At 42.2% G+C, this 12,017-nt stretch overlaps 1 protein-coding gene across 6 annotated transcripts in view; it reads right to left on the bottom strand.

Annotated features, from left to right (window-relative positions):
• Nucleotides 1-4,648: 4,648 nt before the first annotated feature.
• Nucleotides 4,649-12,017, bottom strand: part of mapk8ip3 (mitogen-activated protein kinase 8 interacting protein 3) — a 212,491-nt gene continuing 205,122 nt past the window's right edge. For all 6 annotated transcript variants that reach the window (XM_060840465.1, XM_060840468.1, XM_060840469.1 and 3 more), the window contains 3 exons: nt 10,613-10,795; nt 9,845-9,988; nt 4,649-7,806 (listed from right to left, as the gene is read on the bottom strand). In XM_060840465.1, coding sequence (XP_060696448.1) covers nt 7,691-7,806; nt 9,845-9,988; nt 10,613-10,795 — 443 coding nt within the window. In that variant the 3' untranslated portion in view covers nt 4,649-7,690. The remainder of the gene's footprint in view (nt 7,807-9,844; nt 9,989-10,612; nt 10,796-12,017) is intronic.

Raw genomic sequence — 12,017 nt, 5'->3', positions numbered from 1 at the left:
AAACGTCGAATTCCCTATTCCTGAGATGCTGCCTAACCTGCTGTGCTTTAACCAGCAACACATTTTCAGCATAAATTTCAAAGAGGAAGAAAACAACAACAGACACCCTTCCTAGACCTCACAGTAGAACGAAAAGCCAATGGAGAGCTGCAGACCAGTGTTTGCAGGACAGATACTCAACTACAGGAGCAATCCTCCCAACACCCACAACCGGAGCTGCATCAGGACATTAAATAAATGAGCCACAATGCACTGCAGCACCCAGGAACTACAAGAAGCCAAGGCAAAATACCTATATGACGTATCCAGGAACAGTGGGTACCCAATAAGCACAGCCCACCAAGTCCTACACAACAGGCCTAAACAAGACTCAATGCCCAGAAACTCTAGCCACACTACCGTACATTAAAGATAGGTGAGATGATCAGGCTGTTCCAGCCCCTAGGCATTATGGTAGCCTGTAAACCTCCTATTACACTGAAACAGCTCCTGATGAATTTAAAGGACCCCGTACTAACAACAAGCAGAACAAATGTCATATACAAAATACCCTGCAAGGACTGAACAAACACTCCATTGAACAGACAGGCAGCAAACTAGCCAGCAGGATACATGATTACTAACTAGCCACCATTAGACATGACAAACTGTCACTAAAATCCATACACACAGACGAAGAGGGACACCAGTTCATCTGGGACAACACATCCATCCTGGGACAAGCTAAACAAAGATATGCACAGGAATTCCTAAAGGCCTGGCATTCAAACCGGAACTCAACAAACAAGTCGATTTGGACCCCATTTACCAACCTCTCAAATAGAACCAGAAGTGATATACCCACCACAACAGACCAAGATACTTAAGAAAGAAAGTGGGACAGAACAGCAGTGCTTCACCAGAGACTCACTGATGATGTTATCCTGGAATGGTGATGAAACAGAGAACAAATCTACCAACTCTGCGAGCAACCTGAGCTACAAATCTTCTCCAAAAGCGCAAATAGTGCTTTAGATTTTTTGTTAATGCAATCCATATTGCTGTTTAAAAATGCTATGTAATGATTACTCGATCTAATCATTACTGAAATATCAGTATTTGGTGCTGTAAAGTTGTCTTAAATCCATGACATAATAAGCAGGACGCTACCTCTGGTCCAGCTGCCTAGAAGTATTACCACAATTGTTAGTGCATTTGGCTTTGTGCGTGCACCAGCTCTTCAAATGAGTGCTACAGCTACATGTAAACACTGGGTATTGTCTCTATTTAAATGGAAATATCAAAATGCCCCAATTCACACTGCTTTCCACACCCTTCTAGGCAGTGCATTCCAGACCGGAACCACTCCGCGAACAAGATTTTTTGCACTTTGCATTTACTTCTTTTGCAAAATCATTTTAAATCAATGCCCTCTCATTATTCTTATGAGCAGGAAGAGCTTTTTTCCCCATCTCCAGAGAAAATGATGCAGGTGATTCTCTCCTGCCACTTGGTAACCACATTTTCAATTGTGTAGGTTGTGTTATAGTCTGGTAAATGTTAGAGCAGCAAGTAAAATGTTAGTGAAATCAGGAATAAGCAACTACAAAGCTGTTCAGCAGATAAGAGGAGAAAAAATTGTTTCATCTATTCCAAGTGTCTATTTTAAATGATACTTTTGTATTTTTCTGTTCATAATCTGTTGCATTGTCTTGCATCAGTGTGTCCGTGATAAGAACAAAGTAGATTTATTTCCGTCACCTCAAGTTTGCATGAATCACTATTCAATCATGATTTCTGTATCAGGAAAATTCAAAGCAAACTATAATTTGTAGTGTCAGCACAACATACCTGAATTTGTTTTTTTTAAACAAATTAAAGATACACCAATTCACAAAGGCAGTTTGTTTCATTAATCCTGAATGTAATCTATCGAGGTGATATGCTATTAAGCAGCATTTAAAGTACACAGGGGCAACAGGCAAGTTTGCCACCAAAAGTCCCAAAACACCCACAAAGTGTTTGCAGTGGTAGTAGCAGTGTGTACTATCTACAAGATGCATTGCAGAAATTCACCAAAGATCCTCAGACAACACCTTCCAAATCCACAACCACTTCCATCTCGAAGGACAAGGGCCGCAGATACATAGGAATACCACCAATTTCCCCTTCAAGCCATTCGCCATCCTGACTTGGAAATATATCGCTGTTTCTTCACTGTCGCTGGGTCAAAAACCTGGAATTCTCTCCCTAACAGGACTGCAGTGGTTGAAGAAGGCAATCACCAGCACCTTCTCAAAAGCGATTAGGGAGTGGCAGTAAATGCTGGCCCAGCCAGTGATACCCATATCCCACAACTGAGTAAAGTATCACTAACAAGGTGGTCAATCGGAAAGTTTCTCTGTGCAGGTGGCACAGAATCAGTAAGTAGCTGATCTTCCACTGACTGTTTCCTTCCTGTCTTTGCTGGTGACAAGATCCAACCTGTCACCAGCAAGTCCAGAAGAGAGGCTGGAGAGGTGACAGGCTAGTGGTAATTATTGCTGGACTGTTAATCCAGAGACACACGGAATGTTTTAGGGACACAGGTTCAACAGTTGTCACGACAGATGGTGGAATTTAAATTTTTAAAAGTCTGGAATTAAGAATCAAGTGATGACCATGAAACCAATCTTGATTGTCCGAAAACTCCATCCTCTAGGGAAGGGAACTGCCATCTTTCCCTGGCCAACATGTGACTCCAGACTCTCAGCAACACAGCTGACTCTTTAACTGTGACAATTAAGGATGGGTAATAAATACTAGTCTAACCAGTGACACCCACATACTGTGGATGTATGAAAAAAACATGAAGTGGAGAGCCAGCAAGCAGAACTGAGTATTGCTTCCTTTGTGATGCATTGAAGTGTCAACCTTGATAGCTGTGCCCTGGAGTAGCATTTGAAGCTAAGATTTAATGATTCAGATAGGGAGGTAATGGCCTAGACTTAATCCAGAGACCCGGGTAATGTACTGGGGACAGGGTTTGAATCCCACCACAGCAGATGCTGTAATTTGAATTCAGTAAAATCTAGAAGTAAAAGTCTAATCATCACAGTGAATCCATTGATGATTGTTGGAAAAACTCATCTGGTTCCCTAATGTCCCTTAGGGAAGGGATCTACCATCCTTACCCAATCTAGGCTACATGAGACTCCAGACCCACAGCAATATGACAACCTTTAACTGCTGGGTGGGCAATAAACACTGGTCTAGCCAATGATGCCCTCATCCTGTGATTGTGTTACTAATCAATCCTTTATCTGTGGGAAAACGCCCAACTCCTGCAGCTATCATCCCATGATGAGTGTCATGTTTTGCTCTGTCAGTGACTTCGGAGGCAAACTCTTTCCATCTTATGTAACGCAGGACAACTGCTGATCCAGGAAATCCAGATTCAGGTCCCACCCGTCTCAGCATATCCGGACAGCTTGATCAACTATAACTACAACACTGCTTCCACCAAAGGGTCACAACTTCTGAATACCTCAGGGTCTTTAACTAGTTTGTAGATCCATGAATGGCCAGCAGGCTGGTCCACACTTATGGGCCAGGTATTACAGTGGTTTGGCATAGTCCTCAATTCTACTGCCTGCCATTAGGCATTTTGGGAGAATTTACAGGCTTGAAGTTAACCTGTTTGGCCACATTGCAAAAGCATCTTGCAGGGACAACACATCCTGGAGTGAGACTCAAACCTATAGATTCTGGAGCAGAATTAGACCACCCACTGGGGGCATCAAACCACCTATTTTAACTAGAGTGTTCATTAAGATCATTTTCAGCTGACTGTTTTTGTATACATTTGGTGGTATAATTTAAAGACTTTTGACAAAAGTTTTAAATGCTGCTTTTGAAATGGCATTTGATAATGGTTACTAAAATCAAAGATGCTTTATAAATCTACATCTGCTCTCTGGAGTGAGGTTGGAATGCACCTGTTTATTAAGTGTACAGTTTATGCTGCTAACAGGGGAGCCAGTGGTGTAAATGGACTGGTAATCCAGAGGCCAGGCTAATGCTCTGGGGATTCCCAGTGAAGGATTTTTGCCCAAAACATTGATTCTCCGGATCCTCGGATGCTGCCTGACCAGCTGTGCTTTTCCAGCACCACACTCTCGACTCTGATGTCCAGCATCTGCAGTCCTCACTTTCTCCTAATGCTCTGGGGAGACAAGGTCAAATCCCACTGCAGTAGCTGATGGGATTTAAATGCAATCAATAAATGTGGAAGATTAGGCTAGTCTCAGTGGTAGTGACACTAACTATTGTTCACTTATTGAAAAACTAAATCTGGTTCACTGATATCCTTTACCCATTTAAAAAAAAATCCACAGGAAATACATGAAATGGAAAAATTCTGGTACCATAAGTGTCAGAAAGTAATTTGAATAAACTGGTATTTGCCAAAACATACCACATCCTACATTAGTAACATCAATCACTCCTGATCAGGACTTCACACCAAAGAATCATTCTCTCTCTCTCTCTCTCTCTCTCACACACACACACACACACACACAGAGAGAGGTAATATTTCTTCTGTCTAGAGGCAGCTTCAAGCTAAAACAGTGAAAATTTCAAATGCGGTGTGTTCAAATGCATTGGGTTGACAAATACAATGAGATAATTTTATGATGTGAATAGGTTTATTACATATGGAACAATTACATGTTAATTAAGTTAATTACAATGCACAGGGAAAATAGCTCAGAACATATCCTTACACAAGCCAACCCTCTCTGTACACCCAACCCGACCTTTTCATTATACACCAGGCAGCTTTTTGTACAGTACTCTGCCGTGAAGCAACAGAGTTTACACTGCAGGATCTCTCGCTCCCGAGTCTGTAATACACAAGAGATACTTTACATGACATGAGAAAAACCTCAAATTTCTACTGGCAGAGGACATGTTCTGGATTCCCAGAAGATTCATAAATCTACTTTGTGGACCCTGAAAAATGATCTCCTACTCAACAGGGGAGCCAAGTATAAATTACAAACATAATGCATTCATGTAGCCAGAGGATAAAAGCAGATCCCTGATGATTTCCAAATCAATGTTGATTATAATGTCTTGTGTTGGATGCAGATTTCCTCTGAAGAACTGCTACCACATTATCTCCAGTCACTACCAGGATTTTGTTTCCCCTCTGAACTCCATTTCCAAACCTGACCGCCAGCTCCATTCAAAATTTACTCACTCTTACTTTACATCTTGGTCAGAATAATGAAACTGACTGAACCTATCAGCTTTCTTCCTGCCCCTTGGTCAAAATGACCCTCAATACATCAAGGAAGAAAGGTGCAGGTGTGGAATACTCTGAGGGTGGTGTGTTATATGAACGTAGATATCTATACTGAAGAATTACTGATTGTAAAGGTTTTGAATTCACTAACAACATTTATAACATGTATTCCAGGATATGTACATGGTCAAATTAAAAGAGAATCTCTGTAAATCCATGCTCAGTTTTCCTATCTATACCCTAGCACAGCTGACTTAGACATACCCACTGAAGATGTCTGGTCAGAGAAGTCTCTCAGTTCTTATGCGTATTCTTAGCATATGGCTCAGACAGGAACTGATAAAACTGACTGTCCGTTTTGAACAACACAATTAGTTAAATGCTTTGTTTTGCAAACTTGCTCCAAGTCATCTCCTGAACTTTTCCGCTGTGCTGTCCTTTGCTCAAGGAAGGAAGAATGCAATCTTCTCCACTGGTACCACCAACACACCAGCCAACAACAATCACTTGCTCCAATTCTGTTCCTTTACTTCCTCACTCAGTGTCATACCATCTAACTCATCCCACTTAAGGGTGTGAACAAATCCCTTTTCTTCCTCATTAACAAACAGTTCTCAGTTTGCACTTTAATATGGTCTTCAATTTATTTAATTTGAGAAAGATGACAAGACCTATACTAAAGATTTTTGTTTCCAAAACTATATACTAAAACTACTGGTCCTCAAGAGTAGTAGAGACTGTTTGTGGATAACCTAGGAGGTAATACTGAATACCTTAGTATGAGCCACAGTGTGTAATCATTGCACTAACTAGATCCCTTTTAAGATTTACTCTTCTTTTTCTCAAGACACTTTTACTTTTTTAACGGATAACTGGGAGCAAGTTAAAACAAACTTCAAAGCATATGGTTTCTCACTCAATGATTCAATACTGGAACACCATGAATGTACATCATGAATATTTCTGTGACATGTAGCTGATATGGGTTGCTGATGAATACTGAAATATCTTTCTACAGTTTTCACCCAATAGGCCAGGGGCCAAGGTGTCCTTGAGATAACTTGCTACAATCTTGCACACAATCTACAGCTACCTATCCATAGATCTATCCAGCCAAGATACTCTTCCAGAAAATTGTACATCATGTGCCCAAGTCCTTCATCATATTGCATTGCCACCATAGATCTCCAAGACCAATTCTTTTGTTCCCAAAATATAACCCAAAATATAACTACTTAAAATACAAAGAGATGTATATTCTACGAAAAAACTTATTAAAATGGTTAATTGAAAGTGACTGCCATCTTTAAAACCCTCTCATTTTGCTCCAGAATATTTTGCAGAACCCAATGACATTCTGAAATGAATGCATTCCCATTGATACTCCCTAGCTTCCTATCTCTGGGGTCAGTTACAGTTACAAAATGACACAGATAATAGCAGGTTCCACCAAACCCAGGCGAGTGTCAACTAGAACGCTGACAGCTACAATGAACAGTGGTCGACATTCATTTCTCAGAGCTGTGTGTGGAAGCCCACCTTGAAGGAGAAATAACATTCTCAATGGTGCTGCCTTCAAAGTAAACAGGTGGGTAGTTAAAAAATGAGAGGGTTCCAATGTGCTGTAATCATTCCAATCTATCAAAGTGACTTAAAAACTGACTTGGGTGCATCATGGAACATCATCATCATCCTAGGACATCAATTCTCAGCCTTTGTATCTCTATCGCTCCATATTACGGGACCCATAATGATGTTTCTGAAAACCTATCCATTCCGTCTAGCTCTCTTACATCACCTGTCCTTTGGATTTTATTGCAATGGCAGAACCTCATGGAAAACTCAACTGATGGAGTAACTGCTCCAGGTGATTACTTAATGATGAACATTATTGGGAGTGAACTTTTAATAAAACATTGGTGGGGGAGGGGATGGTGTAAAGTTTGATAATTGAAAGAAAGAAATTAAATCCTATTTAGAAACAGAATTAAACTTTTAAAAGATGTGTATTTGAACAGATTGGAAAAGTTGCCTTGTGAAATTACCTCCTCCAGCACCTGGTATGCATTACAGTCACATCTTTCGAGTCAGTTCAAAATTTTAAGAACAGGTTAATTATATAGACAGGTGCTTGGAACAGCAACTAACTTGGTTAAATGTAAATAGGGGTTCAGTCTCCAAAACAAATATCCCAGCGTTAGCTACTCGCAAGGATTTTCTCATATCGCTTTGTTTTAAATTGAATTCAAAAGGTGATGGACTTTCAACAAATGACCAATCCAAAGTGGGGACATGATGGAAATGCCACAGGATTTATAGATTTTTGAGAGGCTTCCTTCACGGACAGGTACAATGCAGGGTATATATGTACATACAGATGAAGTGCAGGCATTTAGTGATAAGTTTTGTGGTAGTAACATCTCATTCGGGAACATAAGACACCTGCCAGACGATAATGTGACTTCGTTCTGCCTTGGAGAGAGCCGGTCTTATTCCATCTGGCAAGCTTTCCTCTGTCTCATCATCCTCACCATCACCTATACAGAAAGAGAGCAACTGAGTGAAATTCTAAAACATAACGAATAAAGAGGAACAGAAGAAGGGGATAATCATAGGATCCCTACATCGTGGAAGCAGGTCATTCAGCCCACCGAGTCCATACGGACCCTCCAAGAACATCCCACCCAAAACCACCTCCTACCCCCTCCCCGTAACCCTGCATTTCCCATGGCTAATCCACCTTGTCTGCACACCTCTGGACATGATGGGCAATTTAGCTTGGCCAATCCATGTAATTCACACACCTCTCTGGACTGTGGGAGGAAACTGGAGCACATAGAGGAAACCCACGCAAATACAGGGAGAATGTACAAATTCTGTACAGAGTGGAAGGCTGGAATTGAACCTGGGTCCCTTGCGCTGTGAGGTAGCAGTGCTAACCACTGAGCTGCCATTGGGAAAGCTGTGGGCGACAGCTGGAGCCCACAGGGGACAAAGGTAGATTTTTAAAGCGTTAAATCTCAATGAGAGAGTTTTAAGTCTGAACATGATTTGACCAATTCCTAGTCGAGTGAAAGCTAGTGTCATTTAAACCAAATTTACTAAATCTCAATGAGAAATAGTAATATTGAGTTTGTAAGACATTGTAGGCATGAGGTTTATATATATGTGCTCAACAATAGAAGGGTATTAATGCAACTAACCTGCACTTCTGCTCATTGGAAACTCAGTTCCACAGTACTGTCACTCACACTGTGACAATTGCAAAATGTCTCCAATACATTTCCCTCTACCACACAGTACAAGTGCAAATTGCACATTATTTTAAAGATAACCATAATAAAAGGACTTGCATTGTAGACCTGAAGAATATACTTTCTTTCCAGCTTGCAGCTCTATCAACAAGGCATTCTCATGTTGATATCAAGTCTACAAGAGATTCCTGAAGTACAAATTATGATGGCTTGCAAATTTTGAGTTAATCTGTGTTTAAACAGTATGGATAGAAATTTGATGCACATATCCCAAGATGACATTATTAATTGCCATTTGTAGCTTTTTTTTTAAAAAATGCAGTCATGGGACAGGTTGCTCCTTAAGAAGGTGGAGGTAAGCGCTGCAGTCTATGTCTTGTGGGTTGACCCACAATGCCCTCAGGGAGATTTTGATCCATCGACAGTGAAGGAATGGCGATATACTTCCAATTCAGTATGGTGAGTGGCTTGGAAAAGATCTTGGAGACTGTGTTTCTATGTACATGCTGCCCTTACCCTTCAAGGTAGAGGGTTTGAAAAGTGCTGCCTGAGGACCCTTGGTGAGACTGTCTTTTTAACTTGGCTACTTGTTTTTTCTGACCTATGGTTATACTGTGACAGCTGTAGTGTAACTGGGTTTTCCTTCATTCCCCTATTCTGTTACTACGGATTGTACCAAGAATGGCACTGTAATTGGCAAGCTATAATCTTTTCACTGTACTTATTTTGAGTACATGTGACAATAAAGCTAATGCAATTCAATTTATGCATGCATTTGGAGATAGTACACACTGCTGCAACTGAGTGTTGGCCGTGGAGGGAGTGGATGCTTGTGGCTGTGGTGCCAATCAAGTGGGCTGCTTTATCCTGGATGGTGTGGAACTTCTGGAGTGTTGCTGGGGTTTGTTGCTCATCAGGCAAGTGGGGAGTCCACCATCACACTCTCGCTTGTGAGCCCTTAGATGTTGGACAGACTTCAGGGAGTCAGGAGGTGAGTTACTCACTGCAGTATTGCTAGCCTCTGACCTGCTCTTGCAGCCATAGCATTTATATCAATAACAGTTAGATCCAAGCTTAATAAAAGAGTAAAGTATTAAAGATTTCCATCGAATTGAAGTAGGAGAGAAGGGGAGGGTTACGTGCACGATGGCATACAAAGGTTAAAGAACTGTGTAGGTTGTCAGGAGAAAATGAGCAGCTGGTCAGTGTAGGGTGAGTAGGTAAAGTCAAATGGACAGAATCACGTGGATGAGAGGAGTTAGCAGGAGGGTTAGAACAAATTGAGACGTGGAGATTCTCTAAGCAATCGGGTTTGGCTTACCAATCCTGAAGTCAATGTAGCCCTCTCCTCCGCTGAGCACTAAGACAGGATGCAGCTTTCTCTCCTCTTGCTCAGGGGCTGTAGGTCCTGGATTCTCTGTGGGACTGTCCAACACGCTGCCATTCAATGTTGCCAGAACATTACCTATGAGCAAAGACACATTCAGCACTGAATGTACAACCCTCCAATACATACACAATAACCTGCTTCTTTTAGTTTCAGTCACAGATGGTTCGGAATTTTCCCATATTGGTTTTGCGCCAGGGGAGGAAGCGTGTTAGGTAGCGACCGGCTCTCCCCTCAAGCCCCTCAGCAGCAGGGGGACTGGCTGGATGACCCATCAGTCAGCTCATTAAAAGCCGAGGAGGAGGAGGAGCAGGAATCCCATCCTCTCCAATACTTGGATACCACATCACTGGAGACTGGATCCCAAGATCCACTGGTCAAGGCTGACTCCAAGGGTGGTGGAAAGGAAACCGGAGTTCAGAAATTGTCCTATCACAGGGTCTGATTCACTGTGGGAGGGCTGATGAAGGGCTTATGCCCGAAACGTTGAATTTCCTGTTCCTTGGATGCTGCCTGACCTGCTGCGCTTTTCCAGCAACACATTTTCAGCTCTGATACTCCAGCATCTGTTTACCTCACTTTCTCCTTTGAAATAAAGGCCAACATTTCAAACACCTCCCCTATTACCTGCTGAACTCAGACACTGGCCTTTATGCACAAGGACCATAGAAAAGGAACGGTCCCTTGGTCAGGGTGCTTTACCTGGCACAGACGCAAAGAATTTGACTGCATCCCGATGTCCGTGGAAACAGAGCTGAGCTTGAGCCATGGAACAATAGGGGATGAAGCTGCCAATGGAGGCTTTGTCACTGCTCTCGTCTGCGTACACACGAATCACTCCGCCAGGACGGTTTCCTTCACTGCCGGTCGGTGAGGTCTTATTGGCTGCAGAAATGACAACAGGAAGACCAAGTCAGGAGCTAGTTTTTGCCAAGTGGAGAACGCAACAGGCCCGCAGTACAATGTAACCTGTCTTTATACCTCAGCTATTAAAATATAAGCCACTAAATCACAGCGTGCACGGTTGCCAGTTCACTTGAATGTTGACTATGTGCTCCATTTCAAACTTAGAATTCCAAAAAAATCCAGCAACTATTTCACAAACGTAAATGGCATGTCAAAAAAAGACAATCTGCAGCAGTGGTTTTGTTTTAATTCATTCAGATGTGGGAGTCGCTGGCTGGGCCCAGCATTTATTACCCGTCCCTAGTTGCCCCTTGAGAAAGTGGGGGTGAACTGCCTTCCTGAACGGCTGCAGTCCACGTGCTGTAGGTGGACCCACAATGCCCTTAGGAAGGGAATTCCAGGATTTTGACCCAGCAACAGTGAAGGAATGGTGATATATCTCCAAGTCAAGACGGTGACTGGCCTGACGGGGAACTTGCGTGTGGTGATGTTCCCATATATCTGCTGCCCTTGTTCTTCTAGACAGTGGGGTCATGAGTTGGGAAGGTGCTGTCTAAGGAGTCAATAGAGCTGTAAACAATAATCTGTAATTTTTCAATTCTCCTTAAACTGGAGACTGCACTCTAGGGTTAGGGAGCAGCCGATGCATCATAATTGTTCAAGAATGGACTGTAGGATAAACTGAGTAACTCGTTAGTCTAACAACTTGTAGTTTCAGTGGATTATAGGACTACTCTCTCATTACAGGGATGGCTGGGGGTTGTATAACCTGGAGGGTCACCATACCTCAGGCGAAGGGAGAGGCTGAGAAAGGAGGGTCCTTCATGGTTACCTCAGCCTGTGCGGGAATCAAACCCACGATGTTGGTGTCACTCTGCATCACAAACCAGCCGTCCAACCAACCAAACTCATCGACCATCCCCTCCACTGGCTGGACAGTTCATTGCAAAAATAGTGGATAGAGTAAGTTTTCAGAAGGAGTTTGATAAGATGTCTGACCAAATGCTTATTAAAAAAAAATTCAGACATGAGGATAGGAGGAATTGTAGCAATGTGGATGGAAATCTTGTTAATGGGCAGGGAAGAGTTGGTGCAAATGTTTGCTGCTCGGAGTACAGGAGGAACTAGGGTAAATGCAGAATCAGATTTATTATAACAGACAGGTTTGATGGAACAAAGTTCATTAATTTAATCCATATCA

Source organism: Hemiscyllium ocellatum, chromosome 20, assembly GCF_020745735.1.
Source record: "Hemiscyllium ocellatum isolate sHemOce1 chromosome 20, sHemOce1.pat.X.cur, whole genome shotgun sequence".
Taxonomy (NCBI): Eukaryota; Metazoa; Chordata; class Chondrichthyes; order Orectolobiformes; family Hemiscylliidae; genus Hemiscyllium; species Hemiscyllium ocellatum.
This window is presented reverse-complemented; position numbering and strand designations above follow the sequence as displayed.